The sequence below is a fragment of the Candoia aspera genome, chromosome 9 (assembly GCF_035149785.1).
Source record: "Candoia aspera isolate rCanAsp1 chromosome 9, rCanAsp1.hap2, whole genome shotgun sequence".
In the NCBI taxonomy this organism is placed as follows: Eukaryota; Metazoa; Chordata; class Lepidosauria; order Squamata; family Boidae; genus Candoia; species Candoia aspera.
In genome coordinates, this window is record NC_086161.1 from 15204683 (window position 1) to 15223022 (window position 18340).

Below are 18340 nucleotides of genomic sequence, written 5' to 3' on the forward strand. Positions count from 1 at the left end.
AGCCATCTTCCCCTATTGCCAGTTGTTCTTTTAGGCCAGTCACATTCAGTTGCTCCAATTCTAAAAGGTATGACTAATACACAGTCAAAAGTCTAGTCCTTCAGTTTCCATAAAGAGATTTTCCCCTGCTAAAGGTGTCTGTTTGTCAACCTCATTCTCAGGGTGCTTTCAAACTACTTCAGAATTGTTCAGCTTTCCTTATTGTGAAGGGGTGGAGGATAAGAGTATGACTGTTATTTCCTGTTACACATCTCTCCAGCAATCTACAGCCTCCCTGGCTGACTACATTTCCTGATTTGAAAAAGCTCCATAGAAAGAGTTTCCTTACGATGTTTCTCTTTGGGATGTAATGGTTCCCTTAGGAGGTTTTCCTTTGGGATTTAGCTGAAGTATGGGAAGCCAGGGCCGCTGCAGGCCACTAAACAGATAACGGAGGCAGGACACCCATGACTTGTATTCTATTGGTCTTATATTCTGCATTATGTGCTTTAATTATATCTTGAACAATTAATTTTTTTAAAAAAGAGAATCTCATCATATGAAACAGAGGCCAGAAGGGTGTAGTGGTTAAGGAGCTGTAGACTAGGACGAGGAGACCCCGTTTCAGGCTCACCTCTGCCCTGAAAGCTCACTGGGTGATTTGAGGTCAGTCACTTGTTCTCAGCCCAACACATCTCACAACATTGTTGTCAGTGGCAGATGACAGTACTAAGTTAGTTGCCATGTCTCCAGGAGGAAAGGCAGGATATAAATCCAATGAATGAACACCCATGCAATTTGTTTTGGGGAGTAAACAATGTTGGGGGTGGGTGAGCAAGAGTAAGGTATAGTAAGCCAGAAAGATTAAATGTATAAAAGGGGGGGGGGGGAGGAAACGTAGCTAAAATTAGTTCACATCATCGGCACCATTCACTATCCTTCTCTGCACTTTTCCATCCTTGCAAACCATCCTCTTGTCCACCAGGTTCAGACACCACATCACTCTTTGCCCTTTGTTCTTCAAGAATGAATCAGTCAATTAATTAAGAGCATTTAGCTTCAACCAGTTAGAAGGATATTCCTGAAAAAATAAAGACGCTTTTGGCACAGGGACAGTTATCATGTTAATGCCACAGACAAGCAAGGCTAAAAAGGGCTTGGTTCCACCTTATGTACCATCAAAAGAAGGGGGGGGGAGCTGTTCATTCATGACCCTCCCTATCTGTGCTAGCTCACTGTTCAAGTCTGTGCATCATTTAAGCAGATTTCTTTAAAGGAGGAGGAGGAGGAGGAGGAGGAATGCATAATATCCCTTTCTTTCAGCCAGTGACTCATGAAAGCAGACAAGTTGCTGAATGCAAAATAAAACTCTTCCCTCCAGGAAGGCGGAGCAAGACCAACTTAACTCTCATGCACCAAATGGCAAGACCTAAGCCTTCTTCAGTCTGTTTCACGATCAACACATCTGTCTGCAGAAGGAGAGCTCTTCTGCCTGCACAGCGCATAGCAGATCTGCGCATTCAGGGCCGGCTGGTGTGGAAACAGCCAGAAGGCAGGAAATGCTACAGCAAGACCAGCCCTTCCTGCATCACCATCTTCCCTTTCTCACACCCTGCCCCAAAGGTTCCAATCCTTATGGTGCAACTCTGGGGAGATATTTTAAAAGTTTAGAGTTCAGCAGGGGGGAGTTCAACAGGCTGCCGTTCTCCCAAAAGCCAGGTGGGAGCCATTAATGAAACCTTTTGCCTAGAGGAATTGGATTCTTCCCAGGATCCCCTCTGGGTGGGGGAACAGAGAAAAAAAGAAGTAAAGTAGGGGGGAGGGTTGGAAGGAGAAAAAAAGGGGCACCCATATTCTGTCTTGGCTCCGGCTGGGGCCGATGCTGCTGCATGTTCCCTTTAAAGTTTAGAACCTCCTGATTGTGGGGGGAAAAATCCTGGTTTAGTTAACTGAAATTAGTACTCTCCCCCCACTGAACCCCCAAGAGAAGGGCAGCCTGTCCTATTTGAAAATGGCCCATTATTTTTTATATAAATTTTTAATAGATTTACAAAGAACATAAAAACTAACACAAACTAATAAAGAGAGGGAGGAAGAGAGGGAGGGAGGGAGGGCAAAAGTGAAGAGAGAATAAAAAGAAATAGAAAGAAGAAGTTTCCGATTTTCTTTGCAGCAAATATAAGTTCAATTACAAAATTAACTCTTACTCTATGATTACAAAAAGAAAAGCTCACTTTTTTCTGTTATCCAGTTTTTTTCTAATCATCAAAACCATGAATCATAAGTGCATTTTGTTCCATTTCATGCAAAAAGTCTAAGGGGTTTCCAGTCAGTCATAAATTGAGATATTGTTTTTTTCCCCCTAATCAAGGAAGTCAATTTAGCCATCTCCGCTAGTTGCATCTTCACCAACCATTCCTCCATTGCAGGTAGTGCCAAGCCTTTCTACCTTTGAGCATATAATAGTCTCACTGCAGTTACTGAAAATTGTCCATTATTAAGATGATGGTTTTCATACTGTCTGAAGGCCAGCTACCCTTCATCTTGAGAATGAGCACCAGTCTTTTCATGTGTCCTCTTTGGTCTTTCAGAACAATGCTCTGGCAGGAGGAATCAAGCAACAATGCCCACATGAAGGCTGACTGATCCTAAAAGCTGCATTGTTTAATGTCATGGTAGGCAATAGGAAACCTTGGAGTTCTATGCAGCCAATGAATCCTGTTTTAATGGCCCATGGACCTCCCTCGATCCACTGTTGCCCAAACTCAAGGGGAAGATGTCCTATGATTTGCAGGCATAAAACGCACGAAAAGTCTAGTACCAAATCTAAACTGGCTTGAACGTAAGAAACATTTCATAACAACCTAGAAACATTCCCCACTGAAATTTAGTGCAGCCTTAGAATGCCCTTTCTGTTTCAGAATCATTAAAAAAAAAGATGATGCATAAGAATACCCTGCTATAATCAGTATGCCCTATTCAAGCAATGAAGGAACAGGGTCTATCATTTTGGGCAAATCCTGGTCTCACAATTGTTGGGAGCTCCCCTTCTTAAAAGTCCATCAAGGCTGTTTTTATTTTTGGTTTTCCTTTCTTTTTATTTAAGTTTGACAAAATAAATAAATAGATTAAAATGGCTTGAAAGCAGCTCAGCTAAAAGGGGAATGAGAAGTAGTTTAAAAAAAATCTTGCTACTTAGAACCCTTAGGATGTTTTGTACAACTCTGATAAATAAACAGTTGCATTGTCCTATTTTTACAAAACCTAAATCTTCAGGCAAGAATTGACAGAAAACTCAGATTAAAGACCCAAATGAGGCCATTCCTAGATTGCAAACCCTCACTTAAACAACCATGCAGCAGGGTTTCCAAGACTGCTCCCAGGTAAGTAAACTTCAGCTTTCAAAAGAAAAAGAAAGGAGAATCTGTGTCTATGTGCTAAAGGATGTTACTTCCTGTTGGAGAAGCATGTAATCCAAATACAGGTAGCAAAGGAGGCACAGAACTGGACTTTGAACTGGAGGAGAGGGATAGATACTGGCAGTGCCAGTCTATGTCGATGTTGATGTCAAGATTCTCCATATCTCTGGCTGAAGGAAAACAAGAGTTAAGATAGACTGATATCTCCCAGTTTTTTTTTAACATGAAGGAATTGATTTCAAGTAATACATCAGTCTATTCCACCATCTCAAAATTCTACCACCTCGTTCTGCCATGTGTGTAATCCAGGGACTAAGATCCAAGCAAGATAAGATGATCTTCCATGGCTATGTTTGCACAGCACATGGAAACACAAAGTTGTCACCCATATTTTACTTACTGTGTTATGCTGACCTAATCTGCATGGTCAGTTTATAGTTCAGTGTCTTGTGTGAGCCTAGACAATTGGGTCACATTAACATGGATAACTGTGTTGTGTGATACACTTGCCCCTTTTCTTGAGGTTGTGAAATACACTGACTAGGAAGTCAAACTAGAGTCATTCACCCATCAGTGATTTATAGTGTCAACCAATCAGTACTTGGCTGGCTGGGGTTCCAGGAAAGAAGACAGGCTTTATATTGTCACAACAGTAACTGGGAGACACTATTAGACACCACAAATCACGAGTGAGGAAGAGGCATAAAATTTGGTAACCCAAATTCCAACATACCCTGTGTGACTTGGGACTAATTTTTTAAGCGGCCCTTCAGGTTAGTTATGAGTGTAAAATAAGGGTATGGAAGGGAGAGGAATGTTGAACTACTGTACAACCCCACACACTTGGCAGGCACCAGGTTGGATGAACTTACTTATAACCACCATGTAAGACAAGACATTAATAGTATTCTTCTTCTCAATAGCCTGATACATGCAACACATAGCTTGGGCTAAAATGGGGTTGGTAGCTTTGTGGTTCAACATACTGTGGGGTTGAGGCCCACAACAAAGCTTATAAATAAATAATCAAACTCACTGATTGTGTTAGGCTGATTTATACAATATGCAGTCACATATAACCATAGTTATGGTTCTAGATCTTTGGTCATTTATGTTTTGTTAACCCAGGTTTAAGGTTTGGCATGTTTGATTGACCCCAGCCATTGTCTAGGCACCTACATGTGGGTGGAGGAAAGATGGCAAGGGCTGGGTTTCTAAAGTGGTCTCCTACATTTGTTGCACAGATGAGGTCTAAGCCAGAAACCTGGAGTACAAGTGATTTGGATTCTGTACCTTTGAGGTCTTCCTTGTTTCACTCTGGTTTTACAATCCATTTCCAAAATAGCCTCTTCTCATCTCATACCATACTGACTCCCCCTCTTCTACCTCATGCCACCCAACATCGCCCCTACGATTGCTAGGAAGTGCAGAAGCACTGTTAATAAACATGTAGCAGATTCTATCATGCATCATCCTTACATAAGTATGATTCTTCTATAGCATTTAGCTTGCACAAATGTTGAACACAGCATTGTCATTCTACACCTCCACTCATATACCCAGCTATAGGAAAGTTGGTAGGTCACATGAGAACCGTCGCTGTACAGAAATTTTCAATAAAATATAGTTCTTACAATCTGTTGGCACATCATCTCCTGATCAATTCTTCCCAATTGTTCCAATCTCACATAATTACAGAGTGAGTGCTGGCATGATGCCAGCATAGTGCTCCTTCTCCAATCATTGTAAACAGACACACACACTCAATCGAGTTACACTGCAACACTCAGATTTTCACAGGCCACCCCAAGAGAGTAGCTGAAGGTACTCCTGTAGGCAGAATACATTAACTAAGACAAATAAAATGACAGTGCTAATTGACTAGCAAAATTAAATTTAGAATGTCAGAGAGTATCCTTTCCCTTTAACTGTACTGAGCTTTGAAAGAATAAAACTCTTCATGCAGACATGAGTAGCATCCCACTGTTGATGACAGAGGTAGGAGAATGGGGAGGGCAAGTTATGTGAAATAAAGACCAGATTAGGGATGGATCCTCATGGAGAAAATCTATCTATGTGGTTGCTAGGAGTCAACAACAACTTGATGGCACTCAATCAATCAATCAATCAATCAAGATGTAGTAAGAAGACATTAGGCACAGAGGACACTTACTTGCATAAATAACTTACTGGTTATTTGCTTATTTGGATCAGTCAAATAGGGGTAGCTTTCTAAGTGCTCAGGCAGAAGTTCTGTCTAAGAGCTACTATAGGATGTATCTAGAGGGATAAGGAACCAGAGTCTGTCATGTTGCTGGGCTACAACTCCAAGTAGCTCCAACCAGCACTGTCAGTTATGAAGAATGCTTGTATAGCAAGATGGAAAGCCATAATTCTTCCCATTCATATTTTATTGCATTTTTAAAAAAACTTCTTGAATATGCCATTGATTGACCTCTGGGTCTGCAGAAGTGAATGGGAAACAATGGACATCCTAACTGAATTGCAACCTCAAAGCATTGCTTCTGACCCAAAGTTTCCTCCTACCTGTTGGTGGGTGGTCTCTCTGAATGTTCTAAGAATGAGCCCCATTCCCCAGGAAACACGGTAGTACTTGTGGGTTTTGTCAGCTGTTCCTCTCTACCCCAGAGCTTGTCTCACTTTCCTGAGTCAACCTGTACTAAGCACCACATTCCTGATCTGTTCTGGCACACAGCCATCTCCATTACCTCTGTGCTCTGCCCTGCAGCTGAAGCAGCAGGTTTGACTAGATGGGGTGGGGGGCTGGGACTATCAGGGTTTCAGGAAATGAGAACACAAAGGATGAAGGAGGAAGCATTCTGATGTTAAACTGTAAGCAGCACCATGTTTACAATGCATGCAAGCTTCCATACTGAAAGCAGCCCCCACCACCAGTAGCTAGAATGGGAGGTGGCACTCCATCAGCCACTCTGGTGCCCAGGGTTTAGAAATGTAAGACTGTACCCAAGAAATAATTCAAAAGCTTGAGAGATATAATCATTTTCACAGTTATACTCAAAGTGTTCTCCAAGCCATCATTGTACTGCTGCTACTACTATGCTCTTTTATAGCTAACGAATAGGCTGAAAATCTCCCTCCCACCTCAGTTTTGGACCAAATTAGATTAATTACTCTATTTGATTCCAGGGGAGCAGATATGCATGGGGGAGAGGGGCAAATTAAAAATAAAGGAAATAGATGTAATGTTGCCAGGAAGGTAGCTTCAGATAGAATCTGTGGGGGGGGGCATTAATTTTCTGAGACCAACCAACTAAAAATAAGCCAAGTAACTTCTCAAGAGTAGAATCGTTATGTTTAAAATGGAGACGTAATTTTTACGCAGAGTCAGGGTCAATTAGTTGCACTGGCTTAGGAGTTCTAGCAATTGTTGACCCAATAGATTTAGAAGGTACTGAATCAGAGAAAACTGTTTTGATGGTTTATGATTAGTATAGTCATTGCACTAAGCCACAGCATGCTTTGCAAACCCAGTCACTGTAGTTTGTAAAGGATAGTTTATAGTTTAGCATGGGGTGGGCAACCTGTACTTCTCCAGATGTTGCTGAATTACAACTCCCAGCACCCTAGAAAGCAGGGTCACTAATGAGAACCTGGAAGTTGTTGTTCAGCAACATCTGAGCACTACAGGTTGCCCAGCCTGATCAGGCTCACTGAAAAGAGCTTGGCAGTTTCTTAAATACCCAGCATGGCTTTAGGTTTATACATGATTTAAGGCTGTCTGGCATACATTGCAGCATAGCTAACACTCTTTATTGCTTATTTTTGTTTCAAACAATTGACAGCCCTCTGTCAACATGAAGGTGCAATTCCTTCTTTGTACTCACTGTACTTTACAGTGACTTTTTCTCCTGTCCTTCCAGGGTTTAATGGACTCTTTGCACTGCCCCTTCTCAGCCTCAAAGCTGTGCAATGGTTGGTTGTTGACACTATTCACATGCCTGTCCTGAGAAACTCTGGTTCTCAAGGTAACTCCCCCACACCTGGCTTTGCATGTAAAACATAATCAGTTGTGGTTTAGTCAACAAGCCATGGCTTCATGCAGTGTGAACTAGGTTATAAAAGTATCTGGATAGCCTTGAGAACTTGTTCTTCCCTCTCCATCTTCCATCAAGTTGCAGCCTGTGTTGTCAACTTTAGTTAACTACAGTTTGCATTCAGACAGAAACCAAATCTGAATTTTATTCTTGCAACCAAGAGAGAAGAGGGAGGAAAAGAATATTAACCTGCCCAGATTAGCTTTATGTAACACTAGATCATACATTGCAGGCATCCTCCATTTGTTTCAGAACATAAATTCCATTGATTCACTCAGACAGACAGTAACTGGGAATGTTGGGAGCTGTAGTCACCCAAAATATCTCATAGATGCCAGATTCTTACCTTGGGTTTAGCATCATGTCTGCATAAGGTCTACTTTTTAAACCAGGAATGAGCAGCAGTTTGCAGACAATGGCATGCTTTAAAAAATAGAGCCTCTGAGGGCCCCAGAAGGTATGATTGATGATATTGTGTGATACCCAAATAACTGATCTGTTTTGGAAGGGCTGGGAGGGGCTAAGGGGCAACATGTATCTTTTTAAGCCTCCGCAAATCAAGAGGAAAATATGAACATAAATATGAGTTTACATATAGACTCTGGATGCAACTTACCAAGCCTTGTCTTAAATTCCTGCTTGTTTCTAATATATCTATGCTATTATTTTAAAAATTGCCTCATTAACTCAGGCTATGTTATCCAGGCAGATTCAATTCAATTTTCTCCCATGTGATATTCACACCAACAGCACCTTCCTTCTTGTGAGGAAAAAGCATCTTGGGGGACATGCTTTTTTTTTTTTTTAATCAGCATCACAGCAGGAAATATGAACCTGCTTTTTCACACAGTACTGATAATCCCCCGCCCCACAGACACATTTTTAATAGAACATGTAGTTCAGCCCATAACCGATCTGAAGATTCATGAAAGGAAATTGTGTCTATAGACAGACTAATCCATCCCCTTATTTTAACATCACTAAATTTAGAGGCTTTTGTTTTTCTAAAGGAGGGGTAAGCAAGAGAGTTTTCAGTCAATTCTAAAATGTCTATTCTCATCAAACCAAGGAGCTGGACTTACAAAACATCAGAGTTGTGAAAGACCAAGTGGGAAGTTGATACACAATCTCTGCTCTCACTTAACAAACTCTATAATTAGAGTAAATTGTGTGGACTAGAAAACTTTGATATGCAGAAAGATGAACAGAAAGGAAATCCTGAAGGACCTGAACAGAATCTTTGTTTAGAACCACACTCAGAGACTCTGCATGTAGAGTTGGGACCCCTGACATACTGTATATACCAGCCCTTTGCAATCTAGGTACCTCTACTTGTGTTGACTTCAACTCCCAGAATTCTCATCAACATCTAGGCTGGCTGCAAAATCTAGAACCTGAAGCCTGCATCCAGATAGGGGAAGGCTGATGTATAGATCATTATGTTTGAACCCTATTCTGTGAGCCACCTTAATTCCATTTGTCTGAAATGAGCCAGCTACATAAACTGTATTTTATAGATGATTCATTTCAACCAACTATGGTTTCCTACTTTCAACTGACATTGCAAATTAGATGGAAGTAGGGAGAAAGCAAAGGACACAGTACAGAGTCAAGAGCATCTTGTGGCTTCACTGAAGAAAGAGTAAGCATGCCTAAGTGCTCCACTGTCAACCTGGGTGCCCACCAGATGTGTGAACTTCAACTCCCCACTCAGCATGGCTGTTGCTCAAGATTCTGACAGGTAAAGCCTACACATCTGGTATCCAAGTGGGAAAAGGTGGCTCTGACTGCAGGGTACACAATGTTTTCAGGCCAGTGTTTGTACCTGATCTTTAATAGGGTGTGCTAGAGGCTGCACAACAACAAATGGATAAGACCAGGACAAAGTTTACTTTGTTCTTACTAGATTTACATTCAAATCAATGAATTAAATATGGCACTTATAATTCCCCCATACATTTATTAATTTCCCTTCTGTAACATAAGCAATTATAATTTAGCGACTGTTTCTAGAGAGATACTAGAAGGAACCCCTGGGATTTTAAGAGGAGCCATGCTGCCCTGGACCATGTTGCCCACCATTGCTCTAGAGCAGTGTTTCTCAACCTCAGCAACTTTAACATGTGTGGACTTCAACTCCCAGGATTCCCCAGCCAGTGCTGGGGAATTCTGGAACTTGAACTCAAGACATCTTAAAGTTGCTGAGGTTGAGAAACACTGCTCTAGATTAAAGCTAAGCTAAGGATCAGTGTTACTCATTCAGGTTATCAACAGCATAAAAGTTGCACACACCTAGATTATGTGTGTACAAGATCTATGCATATAAGTATCTTTATTCATTTCTTTACTAAGTACCTTCTTTGCTTATTATTCATTCACTTCATTCTGGATTGCTTTGCATTGTTATTCCTTCTTTGGTCCACTGTTGCTTTTACTATTGTTGTCACTGTTGCTAATACATATTACCAGACCACCTCAAGGGTGGGTAGGTCCTGGTCACCTGGGAAGCTAAGAGCAGGAAGACAGAGCTCCACACCACAAATGAACAAGGAAGGGGGTCATGAAATGAAACCCTGCAAGTACCTATTTACTTTGAAGACAGTGAAAATTAAGCAAAATGACACTCTGTGTGGTCCATTCCTTCTGTGATGAAACAAATCCAAATCAGTCTGTCTCCTTGCTTTCACTGCTGTGTTCCCATACCTGAATGGCAAAGACGTACACCCAAAAATGTTATGCCACCCATATTATTTTCTCTCACAATAGATCCTGATTGGAGAGAGAGCTCTCAGTCAGTTACCTCCAAGTAGCACATGAGATAGATTTATATTTAAAACAAACCTTTTGGCTGTTTAAAATCATTCCTTCTGGCAGCTTGGAAGACTTCAGCCCAAGTTCTTTCATTCACACTTGGCCAAATGGAGTACACAGTTGCAGTTCACCAAACCTGTTAAAAAAGTCTTTGAATGTTGCCTTAACTCTCTGCAGAAACTATTCCTCTGAACCTAGGCTAGATTTATGTCAAGATGCACACTGAAGAATGGAAAGACCCATTCAAAGTTTAGGATTCACTCATGTTGATGATTCATTTTATCTTCACTAATTCCACAAATCTGGAATTAAGTGAAGAAAAAAACAAGAATGGCAGGCAGAGAGAGGTGGGAAGGAAGGAAGGAAGGAAGGAAGGAAGGAAGGAAGGAAGGAAGGGAGGGAGGGAGGGAGGGAGGGAGGACCACTAGAATATAATGCTACATTCCAAAAGCAGGGAATCTGTGAACTAAGGAAGTGTTTGTGCTATTATCTCTGTGCAGCTTCCTGACATCAGTTAAATTCCATGGAAGACGACGTGATGGAACTTTTCTTCTGAGACCTTTTTAGACCCTAATCTGGCAACAAATGTATTTACATTAATTTTACTAAAGTTATTCTGAGAAACCAGGTCATCTCCTTTCTGCCTATCAAAAGTGTCTTTTGCAGACAATTCTAACTATTGCCTACTCATTAAGAATAACATAGCCCACTATTTTCCTTTGTATTTGATCAATCTAGAAAGAAGGAAAAACAAGTATAGATGGGAAATACCTTTTTCTCTCTCTGATACCATTTTGCAATTTGAGATTAAATATGGTTTTTGGGTCAGAAAAGCCTGATGGCAGCCTGATTACAGATGGACAGATGCTAAATCAAGATATTCTAGGAAGGAGCCAGAATATTCTGAAGTAGATGGGTCAGAGTTTCTGAAGTTTGGTGACTGGAGAACAATATCAGAAAAAAAGCATTTTTTGTTTGTTTTAAGAAAGCTTGTGAAGAAAAAAGAGGATCAAAATCTTGAGCATGTAATGGTCAGTAATTTTACATCTGCCTACCTGAGTCTAGGTGATAGACTTCCTGGTTCTAGTGAAAAACACAATTTCTCTACCCTGGCGTACCAATTGCTCTGTAAGCGGGTTTATAAATCCTTCACTTCTGACGTGAACAAGCTTTAGTTTACTGATCTATACATTTGGTTTTTAGATGGATAAAAGCAATTTTCAAAGCTTCTGTTGTTTTAGCAGCATCTAAACAGTTGTTTCTGTTGTTCTGTTCTGTTGTTTTAGCAGCATCTAGCCCATCTTGGCTGATCTTGAAAAACTAAGCAGGGTTAGCTCCACTCAGTACTTGTCTGGGAGATAACCTGAGAATTTTAGGGCTGTTAGCTAGACGGAGGGATTTAAAAAAATTATCTTGGAAGAAGGTAATGGGAAACCACTTCCACAACTCTGACCAGAACAATGAATGGATGCAGTTAACCAAGAACTGATGACATCTTTACCTTTGTGTTACATTGCAAAATTATCTCCCCTTCTCTCTAATCTGGATATTTAGCATCCTGCACAGTTTCTCCCAAAAAAGGAAAGGGAGAGATTGGAGTTTTAAAATGGGCATCCCAGTGGCACATTTTATATTGCATTAAAAGTAACATCACTGGTTAAAATCAGCTAGTGTTCCAACCAGGAAGATTGTTTTCTTTTTATTACTTATTTTTCATTTGTGCACAAAGGCCTTTAATCAATTAACCCAACCAATTAACAGGCTAATGGAGCACTGCAAGATGACAAACCCGGCTGCATTGGTAGAACAAGCAGATGGCAGGTCTGAAACACTGCCTTAGAAAAAAGTCACACTGAAAAGCAATAAAATGTCCTGTGTACTGTTTCAGATCAAACAAAAGAGTCCCCCTTTCGGGGGAGATGGGCAGCGATAGAAATTTGAAATATAAATAAATAAACAAAATGCAATTTTAGGAGATTCTAAAGCAACCTCAGACTGAGGTGGAAAAACAAAAGCCTCTTGTGCAGGAGAGGAAATCTTTCTGGGAACTGAAGACATTACAGAGGAATTCCTTCTATGCTTACAATTATAGTAGCAACTTCAAACTAAATAATTCGTTAAATTCCCCAGTAGTGTTAGAGCCCATCTAGAAAAAGCTTTCACAAAATTCCATGTTCAACTGCAGCACTGCATGGTTCTCATTAGGAAAACACACATGCATATACCTTTTAGATTTTTTTAAACGTTTCACTGTATAAAGAAAACCCAGCTTAAAGCCAGACCTTTTATAAGTTTTTTTTAAAAGTATCTAACTGTATTTACCCATCAAGGCAACCCTAGGCCTTTCTTTTTACAGTCCCCTCTGTCATTTAGGTGATTAAGAAATTATACAAGATTTGGTATATCCCATCTCCTCAGTTACCCTTGCAAGATCCCTGTGAAGCAAGATAACCTGAGAGATAGCCCAGTGTTGCCCAGATATAGTCATTATTCAGTGGTAATCTGAGTTTGATTTTTCCTGGAGAAAGTCCAACATTATCCACTCCATCACAACAGCTCTCTTAGGTTAAATTTAAACTTAGGCGAGGACCAACCAGATGGAAACCTCCTTTCATAAGGCAACATAGGTCTTCATCAAGATTGGCTTTCAGCATGCAAGTACGCTAGGAAAGGTCTACATCAGCTTGTCAAAAACATGGTTTCCCCCGAGATGGCCTGGGTTATAACTCATACTGCCAATGGTCACGTTATCTGGGGCTGATGGAGATCGTAGTCCAAAAATCTAGAAGTCATCACACTGGAGAATCTAGGCATCTACCAGACATGTGGACTTCAACTTGTACAATTGGAAAACATGGCCATTAGAAAACAATAGCTTAGATCAGTGTTTCTCAACCTCGGCAGCTTTCAGATGTGTGGACTTCAGCTCCCATGCTGGCTGGGGAATTCTGGGAGGTAAAGTCCACACATCTTAAAGTTGCCAAGGTTACGAAACACTGTTTTAGATCCCCAACTTGCCAGAGGTAACGTGCCCTGCCTTTTTTGAGGTGCTAGTTCCATCCAGACTAAGGTTTTATAGTGCACTTTTATACTGGAATTTTATTTTATATATATTTATTTATTTATTTATTATTACATTGTAAACCACCCAGAGTCCCTCCAGTGGGAGATGATGAGCGGTGACAAATCTGATAAATACATAAATAAATAAATAACCAACCAACCAACCATTGCCTGGTTCCCACCCATAACACCAAGCTAGGGTTTGTTTTGTTTTGCCTTATTGGGGTTCACTGGAACTTTTAGGCCACAAGCCACAATTTAAACCTACAGATTGAAGATCATGGCTTGTTTTACATGGCCTGTTATTTACAGCTGAATTAGAAAAGCTGGATTTGCTTCTGTGTTCTGCCCAAGCCCCCTGCCAATTCACAGAAGTGCACAACAGCAGCAGCGAAAAACAGATGGAAAACAAACCCACCGCAGTCCCAAAACATCGCTGGTCTGGCTTGTTCAACAAATCATGATTTAAAAAATCCTGACTTTGCCCCCATGTACATCTAGGACCCATAACAGAGCTTCTTCCTTTCTATCCTGTCCAAAAATGGTTAGGGAAAATTGAGGATGATTGTAACCAGTTAACACTTTAATTTATTTACAATACACATATTGTAAATCATTGTTCTCTTCATCCATTTTATTCTGAGACATTTTAGAGTGTACGCAGTGTGCTCTCAGCTAATGTATATTCAGACAAACAGCCACATTGTTATAAATGCCCTTAAAGACATGCTTGAAACAGCATGCATCCTGCAGACATGCAATGCACATGCTGTTTTGAGCACGAAGTTTCTGCTCAAAATAAAATCTGTGAAGCCTTGAAACACCACAGAACAATACAATCCACTTGTCTGATTAAGGGACATGGATCAAGATTCAGGAATACATGTTGGAGCCACTAATTTGAGCACAGGTATGAGGAGGATCATATATCACTTCTATGAAGAAAACCTCAGATTTAAATTGGGAGCTGGGGGCAATTTCCATCTGAAAATCTGCCAGGGTTGAATAGGAGCAGAGGTAAGCAACCTGAAGCCCAAGGCCAAATATGCCTCCACAGATTCTTCTGCTAGGAGGCAGGAAACAGGCAAATATTCCTAAAAGAAGCGTCTAAAAAGAACAGCCCAGCCGCAACGTCCAAAGTCGGAAGGGGGAGAGAAAGCCAAACAAACAAACAAACAAACGATCAAATCTGCGCATCACCTCTCTGCCCATCCAAAACTGTTGCCCATGATGTTGGCATCAAGGTTACCCAACACTTAACTAAAAGAGTTGAAAGCTGGTTTTCTAACAAGACCATTGTTTATTCTTTTGCTGCTTTTAATATTGTCTTGATGTCATTTCACTTTTTACTGTTTTTTTTAAATAGCATTATACAGCCTAGTCACAAGAGGGATTAAAAAAAAAAACCCTTTCCCCACTGATGTGTTTCATTCAGCTCTGTGGTCCACTGGGGTTGCAACCTCTTTCCGTATTATTGACATATGGATGACATGGTAGCTTTCTAGGGGAAGAAGTGGGGAAAAATGTCCCTTGTTCTGAAGGGCTGAAACCAGGCAGGGTTAAGACAGCTCTGTACTCTCAACAAAGCTCATCATTCCACAAGGGTCATTTACAAAATTCATACAATAACCAAAGGCTTAGGAATTCAGCAACTGTGTACGTGCATTTTTTTTTATAAAGAAAAGGGTATGTGAGGACAACAGCATTCCATTGCTGAACTGCATCTTCCTGTGTTCCAGTCATTCAAACAACCCAAGGAATTCTTTCTCATCCTCTTGTAGGACCAGAAATTGTGCTGAGCAGGAGTTCCTAATTTCTCTTGAAAAGGCCTAACTGCCCTATCAACTCATCCAGAATAGTAACTTCTACAGCAAATTATAGCAAACCAGCTCCCAATATATTTGGCTTTGTAGCATCCTGCCAGGGCACCTCGGAATTACAGATTAGGAATGATAAGATCTGTACCATGTATTTTCCTGTGGTCTCTGCTTTTTCTGCCCCCATCAAAAAGAAGCCCCACAAGGGTTCTTCCCCTTCCCCTAATGCTTCATGACCTTGCTGAGGAACAACTGCAGGAGCCTTGAAGATATAGGCATGGGCTTTCCTCCTTAAAGGCCACCCTGTTATTTACTCATTCACATAAATGGCAATGCAGTCTTGACAAGTAGTAATGGCAGCTGAGATCCCCACACCTAACAACCAATACACACAGAGTATTTTGTCTATACTGAACTGAAGCATGCAACTGTTTATTTGGCTGGGGAAGTAAGAGTTTAACAGGACTCCACTGATCTGCACAAAGCAGATATATCTCAATGCACTATGGAAATTAACACATGTGACATCCCAATCTTGGCTACACACAGGAATTAGACTAGTTCAGCTCTGAACAAAATACCGTATGCTTCTTTATTCTTATCTACTTAACCTAGACAACAGTATAAAAATGATATTTGTAGTAAAAATAAATGTTAGGACACAAACTATTTTGTGGAGTCCTTGGCGCTCTCTGAGCTTGGTTGTTTGCTTGCAGACGTTTCGTTGCCCGACTAGGTACCATCATCAGGGCGAGTGGGTGTGGGGTTTGCTCCCTGTTCATATACAGTAGCTTGCCCTGCCAGTGTTGGTGGGGGTGCGGTTTTCTCCTTGGTAGTTCCTTGGTAGTCTCCCTGTATAAACACAGGGAGCAAACCCCACACCCACTCGCACTGATGATGGTACCTAGTCAGGCAACGAAACGTCTGCAAGCAAACAACCAGACTCAGAGAGCACCAGGGACTCCATAGTTCAACCCTGAGCTACAGACACTCTCTTCTATTGGAACAAACTATTTTGTAGTCTTTAATTTGTTGATCTTAGCACCATTTCAGAAAGGCAATTAACCTTTCCATTGATAGAATAAAGGCTAAGAATTTTGTGCATAAATGGACTAAACAGGGTTTTAGACCCAGAAGCAAATCCAACGTTTTGTCCACCACTGTTAATTTAAAAAGGGTGAAAAAATAATGAAGGAAGGATCCTAGGAGTAGAGGTCTTGCCCTTTTATTTTATGGCTCACAAAAAAGCTGCAAAATCATCAAGTCTGTCATTAAGGTTACACTCTTACAAACTTGAGAGTAAGCCTGCTAATCTAAATGCGATGCACTTTCAAATATGTATGTTTAAGATCCTGTTAGTGATTTAAAATCTCACCCATAGAACAGAGCAACTTCCTTTAGGATTTTAACCTACTGTATTTCCATTTGGGATTTCCAGACATATGCATTGCATTTTTATCCCCTTGGATTTAACCCTCAAAGTAACTTCGTAAGGCATCCATGATTCAGATGAAGTCGGTCCCAACCCAGCAAGCAAAGCCTAATGATCCCTCTATCTGCCCCCAGTTCTAGACCTACAACTACTGTGGTTCACCACCAGCCCACATATCTGGATCCGTCACTCAGACTGCACTTTTATGATTGCAGAGGTGTCAGTGTGAGTAAGAATTGTGGTTGAAATATTCATGCAATTCATAAATCTTATTGGGTGACAGTGGACCAGTCTCTACCTCTAACAGTAGCCAACCCTGCAAGAGTGTCGTGAAACTAAAACTCAGGAGGGTAAGACTGCAGAGTTGTGTAAACTCCAGGGCAGCCACACAAGGCTTTGCGATGCAATGATTCCATAAAGTATTCCTTTCCCTTCACGCATTTGCACGATGCAGCTCAATCAACAGACTCTGCTGGCCAGAAATCCGTGGGCTGGCTCAACTTTTTTCTTTCCCTACTCAAATTGTGCGAGGCTCCTTCGAAAACCACCACCAGCTCCCTCCCTCCCTCCCTCCTCCCCATCGGCTCACCCGCCGCCTCGCCTGGGCTGCCCGACCCTCTTACCTTCTCTGGCTTTCAGTAAAACTGTATTGGCTACGATGTTCTCCAGCTCCATGGCGCTCCAGCTTGGAAGATGCTGCGGTGCGGCACAATCCAGAAGGAAAAAAAAAAGGTGGGGGGAGGGAAGAGGGGAACCGGGCAAGAAAATAAAGGTGCTCGAGGGGGGAGCCAGCTGTTTCCTCGCAGTCGTCTTCCAAACACTGGTGTTTCCTCCAGCTTTTTAAAAAGAGGCCGCCAGCATCCTAGACCTCAAGGTATCGCATCCGTCCAGCGCTCGCTCTCGGTTGCTCGCAAGAGGAGTGAACTAAGGTCCGGCAGGGCGTGAGGGGGAAGCCAGATCCTCTCCCCCCACCGCTACGGAACAAGAACCGCAGTGCAATCCAGACAGAGAAATCCTCTCACCCGCGCTCGTCCCCCCTCCGCCAGCGTACCCACGGCTTTCCGGCGCCGGTGAAGCCCTTCGCCTGGGGCGGGCGGAGGGGGTCAGCAGCTCTGAGAAAAAGCCCCCCGACCCCCCCTGCCCAGCACAGCATGCCCGGGGAGGGGGCAGGGGAAAAAAATCTGAGGCTCAGCCCCGGGGATGTGCGGGCGCAATTCGGGGGGGGTCCTTCTCGCCCCCCGCCCGATCAATACCGATCAGTGTTTTTTCCAAAGGGGGAAATCGGGCTAAAAAGAGATTCTTCCCGCCGACGCGGAGCGGAGGGAGAAGGGGAAGCGAGGAAAGACCTCCGGAATCTTTCTGTCCCAGCAGGAAATAGCATGGATACTAGAAAGAGCCCGTAGCGATCAAACTGGCTACAAAACGTTCCAAGAGGGCGGGGCTCCGAGCTGGTGACGTCGCCACCCACGGGGGCGGGATCCGATGTGTCAACGTTCGAAAGAGTTATGTAATCGCCCCGATCCCACCTTTTTTTTTTTTTTTAAACGATTCTCGAGTGCTTCCTGGGAAACGTAGTTTGGCCGGGAAGCTCTTGAAAGTTTGGTCAAGTCAGAGAAAAGACTTGATCGAAGTTTCATGCTGACTTGAAACCCCTTATCGACTTTTTGCGTGAAACAGAAAAAAAAATGAAATTATGATATACAGTTTTGATGATTGGAAAAGAAAAACATTATAGAAAAAAAT

General features: G+C 41.9%; 1 protein-coding gene across 1 annotated transcript in view; it reads right to left on the reverse strand.

Moving 5' to 3' along the window:
• Positions 1-18029, reverse strand: part of LOC134502497 (G protein-coupled receptor kinase 5-like) — a 66731-nt gene extending 48702 nt beyond the window's left edge. Inside the window, exon 1 of the mRNA XM_063310865.1 lies at positions 17221-18029. Coding sequence (XP_063166935.1) covers positions 17221-17272 — 52 coding nt within the window. The 5' untranslated portion in view covers positions 17273-18029. The remainder of the gene's footprint in view (positions 1-17220) is intronic.
• Positions 18030-18340: the final 311 nt, after the last annotated feature.